The sequence below is a fragment of the Contarinia nasturtii genome, unplaced genomic scaffold (assembly GCF_009176525.2).
Source record: "Contarinia nasturtii isolate CC-2019 unplaced genomic scaffold, AAFC_CNas_1.1 Cnas_scaffold_695, whole genome shotgun sequence".
NCBI classification, from domain to species: Eukaryota; Metazoa; Arthropoda; class Insecta; order Diptera; family Cecidomyiidae; genus Contarinia; species Contarinia nasturtii.
The window spans coordinates 6573489-6588696 of record NW_022198046.1 but is presented as its reverse complement, the minus strand read 5'-3'; the positions used below and the strand labels follow the sequence as shown (position 1 = coordinate 6588696).

Sequence of the window (15208 nt, the reverse complement as noted above, 5' to 3'; positions counted from 1 at the left end):
TTATCTTTGGCCAAAGGTGATATCGATTCGTCGAGATAATCGCCAATATGCTTAGATTTGTGAGCGAATAAAATCAACGAGAAAGAAAAAATAATTCTAATTCCGAAGTTTCAATTTAAAATGAAAATAATTTTGCTTTGTTCGACAAAGCACACAGAGAGTGGGATAGAGAGGGAGATAGATTGAGAGCGAGATGGAAAACAAAAAGCGAAACACAACAGAAAAAAGTCGTTATTTGGTACACACAGTATAAAGTACAGAAAGAAGCTAAAAAAAAGCCAAAGGTACGTGCCAGATGAAATGGAGAGAGTGAAGAAAACAGAAATTGTAATCATTTTCATGAACCCAGAAGTGATGCAGCAGCAGCAGCAACCAGCAACGTACAAATTCGAATCAGAACAAGAAGATAAGAAGACAAAAGAGAAACAATCGAAAACATGTTTGAAGAGCTGAAGATCAACTTTTATTTGAGATTTCTGCTTTCTGTTTTTCTTGTACCGTTGTGTTGTGGTGTTTTGTGGTTTTATTTTCGTCGTTTTGTTACGTTCATTCGTTTGTTGTTTCGTTGTCGTCGTTTGAAACTTTTTCCTATTACTCTGGACCAATCCGTTGATGGAATGTGCTCGGTTGTGTATTCCATGGTGCTGTGTGTTCTTTATTTTTTCTTTATTTCTCGTTTGCTTTCGTCAAATGTGCAGAGTATACACCGCTAATGCGCTGTTCAACATATTCTGGCCATTATTTGTGTTGATTTCGTCTTTGGATTCGTTTCATGTTCGTTTGACCGTACTAAGTACGACCAGAAAAAAGAGAGAGAGAGAGCGGAAGAGAGAACATCGTTGGAATATATTGGTATTTACAAGATGCGGTTTTGTGACACAGTGCACGTATAAAACTTAGATTATTACAATCGAAAGCGAACGAATAAGTGAATGAATGACTGAGCAAGATAGGGATTTCATTTCACATTGTCGATGAAAAATCCATGTTCACAATTTGAATTGTGCGTTTTTCTATTGAATGCACATTCTATTCCCGTATTTCACATGCATTCGGCTCCGTTTACCATTGGTTATGTTGTTGATGGTTGTAGCTGTTGCCTGCCTTTTTATCATTCAAAATCAGATCAACATGAACATTGAAGTGTATTTATAGAACAAACTGTAAGAATTAAATTCAATCGTTGAAGAACGAAAGATTTTGTGCCATATAGAAAATGTGCGGACAAATAGTTTTGGAATGAGTTTAAGTAGAAAAGCATTACACAAATGGTTTGAACAAAAACCGAATCAAATGATGGCCGTTTGGTCTTTGTCGATTGGAATCGAATCAAATCTCGAAAGTAAATAGCGACTAAAGCGCAAAGATATGGAAAAATACACATACTTAAAATGGCAGAGAAAAAAAAACAGTATTAAAAAACAACAGCAAAAAATCCCGATCGAATGAAACTCTCAACACAAAACTTCGATAGAAAATCGAAGCGACGAGTGAAAAACCTGCATAAAACAAACAAAAATATGCTTGACAAAGAGAGAGAGGGGGGGAGAGAAACAATACACAAAGATTCTCATGTCTATACAATAAAATACGTGCACACGTGAAACGACGGATGAACACGCTGAGCAAATAGGAAAACTTCAAATAGATTGAAAAAATATCGGGATTGTTGAAAGCAAACAAACGAAAAACCAATGAGTGAAAGAATATATATATGAGCTAAAGGTATCAAGAAAAAAAAGAGTTTGAAATACACGACAGCTCACCGCTACATTCCACGCAGCATGCATGCAGTCCGCTTGAAGTGGCCATATACAAACAACATATGAGAGCGTGTTTTTCCCTCATTTTTATGTTGTCGTCGCTTTTTTCTCTCGCTCTCATGTTCATTGCTGAGAACAAGCACATTTGAAGTGGACTTATGGATGAAAACATAACAGTTGAAAACTGCGATGCAACACACAAAGCTTGTTATTTAATTATGATGTGATTTTGTTGTCGGTGCGTTTGGTGCGATTGCATTCCATGATAGAGAGACGCTAACACACACACATACACAATATCGAATACATAACCAATATAAATGAAATGCCGGTTGTTGGTAACATTTTTTTGTGTTTGTTTTTTTCCTAAAACAATTCCAATTCATTGTATTATGATTATTATTTTTATAACAACAAGTCTCCGTTGGGAATGGTAATGGTAAAATGCTTAAAAAAGGTTACCTGACTTCAATGAACTTTCAACACATGTACACATAATTTCCGTTAAAATTGCTGCGTTTTCTACTTGATTTTCTTTTCTATGTTCGTTCAAATTGTAATTGAGTCATTATAGTTACACCCATGACGTGCGGTTTACTATATGTGTGTGTGTTTTTTGTTTCTCTTTCTGTAATTTTGATATTTGTCCTGCTTTCCATCGCAATTGTCTTCTAGCCAATTGTCATATAATTCATTCAAAAAACTACTTATATTCAAATTCAAATGATTAATGTAGAATAATTCGGTCTTGATTTTTTTTACAGTTGAAATTCTCATGAAGTTGGTTCCCATACACTGACCTGCATTTAAACTGAAAGAGGTGACATACACCGAAAAGAAGCAACAAGCTACAAAAAAAGAAGACAATAGAATTATTGAAGATAGAAAAAAAGAAACCCAGAGACACACTCAAGATGGACACGGTTTATGGCACAAAAAAATATTTCCAGAGTCTAGGCGATAACGATTACTACAACAGACATTCATCGTCGACAAATCGCGTCATGGTAAGTTTTTCGACAGACTATTTAATTTGTTTGATTTGCTTAGAGGAGAAGGGGGGAGATCAAAGCTTTCAAAGGATTCAAAAGTATTTAATTTATGATGTTCAAATCAAAAAAATTCGAAGAAATTCGATCCATTATTTTCTTTTGGCTTTTGAAACAATATGACAACGGTTCTCAGACATTTCCATTTCAATAAAAAAAATCAACGTTATGTAACGCATCTTTCATAATTCTAATAGCAATCTGTCTATACATATTAAAGCTTACCGGAATGGCATTCTGACTCTACAAAATCCAAACGAAAATATACATTTTTTAGCATCTTAGTGACGGTGCAGCAGCAGCAGCACGGCACCATCAGAAGAATATACCCACATTCCCATTTTTAGGTAGTCAAGTGTCTTTCCATCAAAACCTGAAAGACAATTTAATACACTCGATAATTCGTTCAATTTGATTACGTATATAAAAATCTAAGCGCTTCACTGATGATTAAATGATGTTGCATTTATTCTGGTCGCTTCTTCGTTCCTTTTTCCATTTTGTATTTTTTTCTTTTATTATCATCATCATTTCTGTTGGTTTATTGACGTGCAAAGCGACTGAGATGATGGAAAGAGAAAAACAAGAAACACTTGCTTTATCGTCGCCACAGTATGCGTTTTTTTTTCTTCTTCATCTCAAAATGAAAAAGAAAAATGTATTGAATGTGAAAAAATAGCATTTCATCGCATGCCAATCGTAACCTGAAACGTTTTATACTAAAAAGAATATTGAAAAATGAAAAGAGATTCACTTTGGTACAGGCTCTTCTCGTACAAACAAAATACTCGCTATAAAGCGATGGAATTTTTTAATTTATACTCTCTCAATCTGAGATTCAATTCACTTCGACGTACACAGTTGAAATATACGCACAGTACTTTTTTTTGATATTTCTTACGTTTTTTTTTTAATGCCATTTTATATCGTATATAAGGTCATATTTTTTAATGTTGATTTACAATACAAATTGCTACAAAACCTGGATGGCTTTTAATTTATATTTTATGCTTTTTGTGATACGAAACAAAGATACGGCGGCAACAACAGCACAATAATGGGCAGCATCCGTCAACATTGTATCGAGCAGTGATTCTGGTTTTATTTTGGAATGTGGCACGACTCAAGCAGAGACACACAGAGATAGGGAAAAAAAATATCGTACCTTTTGATGAATGTTGATTTCTACGTATAATTATGACGACGGGCGTTGATTGTGCGCGTCTTTCCTGAGCGTGAATATGAGCAAAGGGAAAAACATATATACACTTCACACAACATCAATAAAATGTAAATTGTTTGCTGGTGCTCTTCCCTTCGCTCATGTCGCGCAATTGAACAACAACAACAACAAAATATGAAACAAAAGTTTCAAGCACATGAGAGACATTGAGCCAAGAGTATAGAAGTTCAAGAGTATATGTTGTCAATGCTTTTAAGTCGAGCTGCACTAGAAATTCGTGCGAGAACATTTTTCAAATGGCTGTATCATTTTGGCTGTGTTTTTGAGAGCTACAAATACGCGCAATCAATTGATATTTAAAATGGCAATGTGTATTTTATGTTCCGTTGTGGAAAATATGTGCGCCAGTGACAATGTGAGAGAAGAGCATGCACGCAAGCATCGATTCAATTGAATTCTCTTTTGATTTTTCCATTTCTGGTGAAAAGCTAATTTGAATACGAATTTCCATTGAATTAAATTTCTTTTCTCGTCTTTCTTCTCGCTTATTCGTCAGTTGAACGCGAACGACGGAACTGTCTTACCATTTTGGAAAAGTCACTTGACACGCACCAGATAAAATGAAATGATGCCGATGATACGACGACATTTTCATATAATATCACATGAAGTATATCTAGGTACTTCATATCTATTCGGTTCAATTTGTTAAATTGTCAATTGTCAATTGAATATTATTTGCTGACTGATTTTAAACTAAAGCATTGAGCACATCAACTTCGTTTTTTTATCTTCTTACAACATCTACATTGGGATCGCGACATCGACCTTTTTGACATTATTATCATCAAATGATTTTCGTCAAGAGTTTTTTTTTCATTATTTTTGTTCAATGAGAGTATGAGGAATGGCATTAGAAGACCATTATTACGAATCACAAAAATGAGCTGCTCAAAAATGTGACCAAGTGCTTGTTGCCATAGTACAATGGCGCTCTCTTTGAATGGCGCACCTTGACTTGTTTGATGTAATTAATGGCTGCTCAAAAATTAAGAGTATACATCAAATGCCATTATAATTTCCATCCAACTTTTTTTTCGATGTTATTGAACTCTGGGGGGAATTGAAAACGGGGTCCAAAATTTGTATTGATTTCGGTATTTATTTCATCATCATCATAATCAACCGAAAAACACATAAGAACAACGGCGTTATAACTCACATCACTCGGCCACATTACAGCTAATGTGCTGTTTTTCCTCTCTCGTTTGCTTGTTACGCCGAACCGAATCTCATTTAATTCTTTTGTATTTTTGTTTCACGTTTAAACAGCATAATTCTAAAGCGCCGGAATCTAATGTAAGAATTTTAGTCTAAACAAAACAAAAAAAATGTGATTACGTCGGAATTTTTCAGAATTGTATTTAGTCGGCATTGTTTTTCAGTGCCAGTCAGTCGTTTTATAATCTCTTTCGATTTTGAAATACCGTTAATTTGCTCAAATGAATTTTGTGCACAAGAGACAGAGACAATAATAAAAGCATGATTCGTCTTTCATTTCTTTTATTCGGATGATGATGGTGGCGGTGGTGCCGCTGCTGCTGAAGTTTCGCATGCGACGATTATAACACCATTTACAATGGTGAAGTCATTAAATGTCGAACGCGAAACGACGAAATATAATACATACACTAAAGTGCTTTCAGGCGATAAGCTGAAAACTCAATGTACTTAACAAGTGCTCTGCGCTCTTTGTAATTTGTATGCATGAGCCTATAATGCATAAACCGGTAATATTGAAAAGATCACATTGCTCTTCATCAAGTTAAGAATATAGAATGAAAAGCGACACGTCAGTATATCAAGCCAGCAGCAGAAGAAGAAGAAGAAAAAAATAGAGATAGAGGTGAGACGTTGTGCAAAAATAAACGATCATCTTCATTCATGTGCAATTCTTTTTCATCAACTTTCCGAAATGTTGAATTTTGAATTGTCAATGTTGATGTGTACGTTACAAGGGAACAATCACAACTGGTTCTTATACCGGATTTTGTTGAATGCATTTGTTGTTTTCTTATTTGAAATATTCGTATTTATTTCATTTCCAATACAAACATTAAATTTATACGTGTGCAGTGTTCCAGTCGACTGATGAATTTTATTCAAGACAAAATTACTCTCACTCTATTCGTCAGCATAGGCTTGAATGTGTTTAAGCCGCAATTCATGCAAAAAGATCAAATCAAGGAGCAACAAGAAAAAAATTCGTAATGTAAGCAACGAACAACAACAAAACAATCCACAACAAAACGAATAATGTCAAACATTATTTTTACGGAAACTTTTCTACGCAATTTAAATGACACATGAAAAACACACAGGCACATAAAATATAACCAGTTCATGCTACTTTATCGGCGATATTCTTTTTGTCTCGAATTCAAAAAAAAAAACTAAAAATCCGACATAAAGTGAAAAAATTCAGTTAAACTCATTTTGTTTTGTTTTAATTTTAATGACATTCTCTGTTCTAACTGCCAAACAAAGTTTTGTGCACACTTTTTTGCCTGTATGCTTTTGCCTCTCTCATTCACTCGCATCTCTTTCTCTGTTTTGTTTTCCTTTCTCTTCATTCTCGTGTGAATGAATAAGTTGGTTGATTTTTATGTTCTTGTTGGATGCTCTTTTTATTTTATTTTTTTAGTTGTGTTCTCGTCGCAATTTCGTCGCTTTGAAATTACATCTATTGAGCTGAAGGCGCAATGAACTTCAGCTTTTCATAGAATTTTTCGACGAAATCGCTGCTACTGTTGCCGCTGCAATTATTACTTTTTTTCTTCTTCTTGTTCCAACGTAATTTTTTGGCCGCCATTTCTTTTTTCATCATCATCATCGTTGACGTCGTTGTCGTTGTAGTTGCTGTATGTTTTTTTTTTTTGGTTTGGCGAAATTCTAAAATATTCCCCAGAACGAGTTAGTCGGCACTTATTCTAGCCTTACAGTCATAATTTGCTCTTGTGCACCAATGTTTCGCAATGCATTTCGGGGCGAAAATTGCAAAGTCATATTATATGTATATATGGCGTTGATGTTGCCATCGCTTTTGCTTTTGTTGTTAATTTTTTTTTGTTCGGCTGAAGAGAATGTGTGCTGATGCCGTTTATAATGAAAACTAAAAGCAAAAATTGCTTGCACATCTGATGCCTGTTTCGGTGGCCTCCTGATGCCATTGCTTCTTTTCAATTTCGTTTTGCAATTTTCGGCTCGGCGTTTCTAGCATGCTTTTGAAAATGGTGTACATCGGATTGAAAGTTTTGAGCAGTGACCGGTTCGCGCATATTTCTATGCTTGCCTAAATACGCTAGGTAGCATAGATATGCCAAGTATAGCCGCAAACGCAACCGACGCATCGCCGTTCACTCTATATGAACAATACACATGTTCGTTTATGCAGACGACCGTGCGCATACAATATAGCTCGAATCGAATGGTGACGGGTGCGTTGCGGCTTGCGTCTCCGCTATGCTTAGCATAGCTATCAGGCATAGAAATATGCGCGAACCGGTCACTGGTTTTGAGTGCGCGTGCATACAAAACAAAGACCAGTTGCAAACTCTGACAGAATATCAGCGCATAATCGACTCGTGCTGTTCGAATTGTGTCCCGTTTCACTACAGAAAACAAAGAGATCTCGTTTCACAAAAAAAAGACTTGCAATAGATTTAGTGGCCATTTTTTCTGTTTACTTTGAGAACAAAATGCCTTGAGGGCACAACCACGCATCGTGCAAACCATCTGCACTGTATGGTCCCGAAGATCTAGCATCCCTTCTGTTTTTTTTTCATTGTTTTTTTTTTTTGTACGAAAATGCGAAATCATTATTTTGATAGCATTGAGCTGGTGTTTTTTTTTGCCGACTGAATCAGAACTAAATTAAAGCCAAAGAACAAATTGACCACCACCGAAACAAAAGATTAAGCGCGCAACGAAAAACAGTGACCAAATACATAATTTTTTTCCACAAAACAACTCGCGTTCCACTTGATTTCACACAGCGGAATTGACATAAACACATAGAGACAACAGGAACAAAAAAAAAAAAAAAAAGAATATATCTATAAAATGCTGAAAAGCGAAATCAACAAAAGTGGCAGTGAGAGAGAGAGAGATAACGGCAAACTTTTCCCTCTGTAAACAATTCGTTAAGTAAAATGTCAAAAATACAAACGAACACAACAAACCCGCTCAGATTGCACTGCCGATAGCCATCAACAATGCTAGACCATGGCAAACTTTTTTTGTTAGCTCTCTTTCTCTCTCGCTCTCTGTATTCGAGTTCATTTTTTTCTGCTACTTCGGTCGTAACAACATAATAAAAGTGCTGGCCATTTAAACGAGTCAATATTTTTCTAACCAAGTGTGTGTGTATTGTGTTGCTCTTGATCATCTAACTGAAATCATTCTATTCTTGAAATCGATGTCTTTCTAATTTCTGTTTGCGATCAATGGAACGGTGTGAGAAAAAAAAATCAAAAGTTATTGCTTAAAAGGTAAGAAACTAAATGATTCAAGAAGAACTGAATAAAGAAGACGAGAATAGATTGCTGACTCGGCGAATTCCAAAATCATAGGTGAACCGAGAAAAATTTCGTTGTATCATCGTTTGCAATTGGATGGTCATTGGTCGTAGCACGTAAGCAATGCTGATGTGTGTAAAAATTCTAGCGTTTAGCTGTTATTTTGTCATGATTATATGGTATCGATTTCAACATTCCATTTTGGTTTTGATGAATTTTGTTCGGATGTATTGAAATGATGTTGATTGTTCTTTTTTCATGCGTGTGAATTAAATCATATCATTTTTATTCATTTCCTGATTGTATTCATTGAACACTTCAGAGTCATGATTGATACAAAGACGTCGATCTGATTGCTACATATATATAATCATGAACGCACGAATTACGCTCTGCATAGCCGTTTATAGGAACGTTTCGCACGTTGATTCCATATTATTACATGTAGTAGTTGAAGAAACATTTTCGAACACACCAAAATCGTTATGGTTCTCTATTTATGTTTGCCAGTTAGTCGACATCATTATTCAAGAACAATAACAAGTGAAGGCGTTAGCATGAAACGGTCATGATGATGTTACAAAATTTGTGCTTTCTTTTCATTCAAAAGCCCTCGGCTATCGATTTTATTTCGCAAAACTCAATGGACTCGAACCAAACACTTGCAGTTAATTTTCAATGAAAATAAGCTGGAACAGAGTTGGACAAAAAAAGGAGCATACAAAGAAGTAAAGAGCGGGAGAATGAAGGAGGGAAAAGTAAGAGGGAGCATAAGGAACTGTGTGCAAAAGAGACAGGAAAAGAACAGCCTTTGGTTATGTTCATCTTTGCTCTAAATAGAATGACTTTTGTGTTTCGATCCATGTATCCATCAGAGCAAAATTAAAGAGAATAAATCACATGTCGTTTATATGAATGTTGAAATATTGAAATGCACATGAATGCGAGTAATTAATTCGAAAGTTCTTAAGATAATCTCTTTGGGCTATGTGCATGTGTCGTTTGTGTAAGATTTAAGCATATTACAAATGAATGACATAAATCAATACAAAAGACCATAATAATTAGCGTCCATTGCTGCTAAGCAATGTGCGAATATTTCTTATTGCAATCAAAGAGCACCGGCTTGTGATCCAAACTAATTACGATGTAATGTGTCATTTGTCAGTTTGGCAATGGCATACAATTCGCATACTTTGTAATATTTTATGCTTGATTCGTTTGAAAAGCATTCGAGAATGTTTCAATTTTTTTTTTCCAAAAATATTTGCAAGCTCAGAAGCATTTTCGTTTGAATTGACAGCAGCAGCAGTTGGAGTACTGGCATTAAGAAATAGCTGACGTATAACATGCATCCAAAGCAAAGTATATATGCATTGAAAAAGAGTTTGCTGTATTATTTGATCGGACGCTTTTATTAAATGCAACAGTCATGATGTTGATGAAGATGTCAAATTGAATTTCCCATGATAAATTATTGTTCGTTTGCAATTGCAAAATCTGTCTTTTCTAATCCGATTCTGTTCGTTTGTTCATCGTATATTTGCATGAATGAATCATACTCGCATGATATCCATACATTGAGTACATACACACCGAGAGTGCGAGAGAGAACACACTCAAACAATGTACCGCAAAACTGATTTCGAATGCATTTTGATTTGAAATGTTTGAGCCATTCAGACAGGCAGCCAGCTAACCAACCAAGCATCCAAAGGGTACACAAATGAAGAGTTAGTGGCAAGCATTCAGTTCATTTGTCGTTTTCACTTCGATAACTTCGTTTTGTTCATTCTTTTTTTTCTTCGCATTGAAAAGCGTTGCCCTGAAGTGTTTCACCTTTCTGCCTGCCGGTAATCGTACTCACAACACATGAAATATAACCACATTCAGTTCCAATTTACAGTTCATTGCGCGTACAATACTTTTGCGTCACAAAATTCTGGTTGGCTGTGTGGCTTCTTCGTTCGTCGTATTCGATGAGCGCCCACAATAATAAAAAAAATGCTCAATGCTCTTCTGAAAGAATTCGGTACATGTTTTTACCTCGTTCTGTGTGTCTCTCTTACTCTACCTCATCTAAGTGTTGCACTCAAACTCATAAGTTATTCCACTCACTTCATTTCAAGCTCAAGACTAAACTCAATTTGCTCATATTTGAGTCATCGAAATCAGTGGCCAGTAAATGCAATTTGTACATTGGATGCCACTATTCGATCATGTTAAATTACATTTATGACCAATATGCACGATGCAACAAATACATCAATTCCTTCTTTTAGTTACCAATCGTTCTATTTCTTCTTCGGAAATATTCTTTCGCATTCGAGCATGTTTTGCACACCGAAATCCTCTCACTGCCATTTTTTTATTATTTTATGTTCTCTCTCTCTCTTTCTGTGTTTTTTGTCATTCTCGGACATGTGCCACAGTTCGCGTACAATTTTGTTTTTTTGCCCGTTTTTGCACACATGAAAAATGGATCACATGAGCTACATGAATGAGAACCATTAACATTTGAAAGCATATTAGATTCACTCTGTGTCAGGAAAATCGGTCGACTGAATCAATATAGCCTAATATATTTCTCAAAAATAGTAATCGCATTGTTTTTTTTATCCTTCCAATTTGCTCTATCACATTCAATGTTTGGTACTGTATATGCGCATGGGTGTGCATTTGCAACGGAAATGTATTTTTCGAGAAAAACTGGTAAGGTTTTTCACCGAGTAAAAACAAGATTCTGATTTTATTAATAAATTGCTGGATGTCAGAGCACAATGCATTGCAAATCCCCATCACATGCACGAATATTTCATATTGGAATGCGAGAAACTGCAATCGATTGATTTCAATGTTTGAAAAACGAAATTTGAATAATCAGAAGTGAACTTTCTCCGGCAAAAAAAGAAGCACCTAGATTTTCGTATAAATTGGATAGCACTGTCATAAATGTGTTTCTTTTCTATTGAAAAGCAAGAGAATTGCAAAAAAATAACCCAAGTCACATCTAACCCAGATTACTTAATTCAATATCGGTCTGCTTTGCCCTCTTTCATTCGAATGGAAACGATTCGCTTTTTTCCGCGCAATGAATTTTACAGAAATGAATCACGTATCAAGTCACAGGTTAATTGAGTTGGCAATAAATAAGAGCATTGCGATCAATGTTACCGCAGCTGCTGCACTGTGGCTGATGCTGATGCTGCGACAACTATATTTCGTACCAGTACTCAAATGATTGCGGCAACACTTAGTTGCAGTTTATATTGGATGCCATCGACACAATTTCGCTAACTTTTCCAGAAATTAATTATGGAAATATGCACAACTTAACGTCCGTTGGATAACTATAGTTTCACGTTATTCAAGAATCTTATACAGTGACACTGTATGGTGAGATGAAAAAAATGAGGCAGCGGTCGCCACCAGCTGTATAATGGGTTACAATAAAAACGATGAACTCAACAGTGTTTTATGTCTCTTTCAATCGTTCTAATTAAAAAGTTGTTCGCGCAATGCAACTCATTTTATATGTCATATGCTAATGTCTCTTCTGTTGCTACTGCTGTTGCTTTGCTCCTACATTTTTTTTTATCCCCAATGTGTAATGATGAGCCAAACGAGACGGCCACCTTTCATATCACTGGCAGTGATTTAAAAAAAAACTCAATTATTCAGTTTGAAAACTTATCGTTTCTCTTTCAGTCCATTTAAATTGATTAAGTCACAAACAATTTCATATGTTTCTTTTCGCTAGCTCGGTCTATTCTTTTCTTCTCATCAGTTCAACGAATCCAAGTAGAAGTTTGCATTTTAGAAAACGAGACATTGTGAATGAAACTTGATTCGTTTTGAAATTAAACTTTTTGCATTTTCAAAACCGTACGGATTCGATTTAGTAAATGAAAAAACTTTTGTGTCGTGAGTTGACATTTCTGTCTCTCTGTATAATAAAGCATTGTACGTGTGAGAAAAAAAATGCAGCTAAGACGAAGAAGAAAATGAAACAAGCGATAAGAAATTCATTTTGGTTGCGGTCAAAGTTGTTCTTTCGCAATCTAATACAAGCGATCTTTTATTCGGTGGCAATATTTTCGATGCTTTGTTTATTGTTTTTGTTTCCATCTCCAAAATTTAACTAATTTATATTTAATTTACATTTTTGTATTTACATAAATAATTGCTTGTGGCAATATTCAACTTTCTGTGAATGTGTGTGTGTGAGAGAAAATCACAAAATGCCCCGGCACACATTAGACGGATGCGCACGGGGAGAAAAGGCTCACTTTTTAAAATCCCAATGCATGAAAGAAAAAGACAAAAACGTATTAAGTGAAAAGCGAGCAGGAGGAGAGATATTCTGAATGTAAAACGACGCACACGCCAAATAAAATTCATCACAACAAGATGAATGGAATGTTTTTGACAGTTGCAAATGGAATTCCATTCAAGCAAAACATTAAAGAAAAAGCAACTTAACATTTTTGGCATTTGAATTTTCCAAAGCGCAACTTGTTATTTTGCTTTCATTTCCGAAAATTCATTTTATATTTGGCAACAGAAATTGCAAAAGCATCTAAATTGCTTGGATCGACTCCAATGCAAAACATTATAATTTAACGATTGTCACATTTTCAAACTTGATTCCATTGGAAATAAACAAAAACCAACATTTAAATGTGACAAAGAAAGTAGAAAAACGGTCTCATTGAATACTGTGAAGCAGTTAAATGAGAAAAATACAGTGGAGTGCAACGAAACAAACATTGTGTCTGTCAATGCGATACGAGAATGCTGGACTATGCGAAAATATGTACGAAAGACATTCTTGAGGGGAAATAATCGTAAAAAAAGACCAAGGACGAAACGAAAGAAAAATTGAAATTACAGGAGAGACAATGCCATTTGTATTATTTCAGTCAAGCAATATTTTTTTTAGTTATTAGCCAAGTAACGGAATCCATATCATACATGGGCACAGTCAGAAATTTGGTGAGATTGGTCGATTCGCTAAAACCTAGCAAATCTGAAGAGTGTTTCTCGTCAAAAACCATAGAAAAGAGGGTTCATTCTACTCGGATCAAAATTGATTGGTATCCGGGCCTACCTACAGCTACACCCCCCTTTTACCCATGAATGATCCATAAAAAAAATGAAAGTCCGACCGAACCCAATTTTCCCTTGCTCATTTTTTGTATCGAATATTCTTTTGCATGTACAATTCATCCCTTCTGGCAATGGTTTTTTTTGGAAAATGAACTAAAATAACTTTTCTTATGACGGGCGCATGTCGCCGCATCAAAATGGAAAATCTATGACAATGAAAACGAAATCATCGTAGTAACAAGCATATTCTCATAATTTTAATGCGCTTTGTTCACATTTATTTTGCAAAATTTACCTCAATTTTGTTATATTACATCTTTCATTCATGCGAATCCTATTTTTCGGTCACAATAATTCGGTCTATTTTTACATCGGTCGCAACCGCGTGGTATTGTTGTAGTGGTTGTAAAGTATTCACATAACTGTCTCTTTGTCAAGTGCAAGGGTGGAAATTTTCTGGCCGGATTTTATTGTGTCTGATGTGCCGTCAATGACGGCCCGTCATATTCTGTAAAATATTTAATAAGCATATTTACCATTGAATTTGAAAGTGGTTTTCATAACAACAGACACATAGAATAGAAGTTTCAACTGAAAATCATCGCACACATTACCCTCATTCGTTCAATTGACTTTGCCCCTACACCGATATTTTTCAAAGTGTGATAATAATCACCGGTAGCAAGAATTCCTTTCGAAAATTCTCGTACAACAAAATGGCGCGTACTTCAACCCACCGAAAAAAAAAGATAGATTTACAATCTAGATAATGGTCGTTAAGTACATCAGAGAATAACGAACAACAACAAAGCGAAAGAGAATAGTACCCATTTTATGAATGGATTGCCCCGGTGTGCGAAATCTTAGAAAATTCCTACACAGAAATACTTATTTGGCTGCATTGCAATGACAAAATTATGCACACAATCCAATAAAAAAAAGTGGACAAATTTCTTGAATGTCACTCACTCCTTTTTTTACTCCATTTGGATTATTGGATTATTGGATTTGTACGGGGAGCATACTAGGTCTACTTTTCAGTAATATCCATAGTTTCTCGTTGCTTAGGTTAATTTACCTATTGCAAGACACCCGTTTGAGTTATGATGCTACTAGACTGCCGGGGTTCCATCTGTTCGGCACAGTCGCCCTTGCTGTTCAGCATGGTCTTCAGCGGCCCTTGTTGTTCGGCAGGGCCCTTCTGTGACCATTGCTGTTCGGCAGGGCCTAGACCATTGCTTCACTTAGGACCCAACTCACTGCAGTTGTTGTGAACACTCATAACTCTACCATACTCCAGATGGCGCTGGGTTCCTCTATTCAATGTAGGAATGCTACCACCACTGATTTACCGGTATATTCACCAGTAGTTCAGCACTACCTTTTTACGGTTGACGTATTGGATATTTGACATATCCAAGACACCAACCTAACGTAAAGGCACTCCATTTTACGTGTGTCTATGCTGAACCCATTATTCGTTGTGCACAAACACGGAACCGACAGCTTTAAGTGCCCTCCGAAGCA

At 35.7% G+C, this 15208-nt stretch overlaps 1 protein-coding gene across 3 annotated transcripts in view; it reads left to right on the top strand.

The window, feature by feature from the left end:
* The window catches only part of LOC116340993 (proteoglycan 4), a 67059-nt gene that overhangs the window by 12230 nt on the left and 39621 nt on the right, over window positions 1-15208 (top strand). For all 3 annotated transcript variants that reach the window (XM_031767799.1, XM_031767800.1, XM_031767798.1), the window contains exon 2: window positions 2528-2770. In XM_031767799.1, coding sequence (XP_031623659.1) covers window positions 2678-2770 — 93 coding nt within the window. In that variant the 5' untranslated portion in view covers window positions 2528-2677. The remainder of the gene's footprint in view (window positions 1-2527; window positions 2771-15208) is intronic.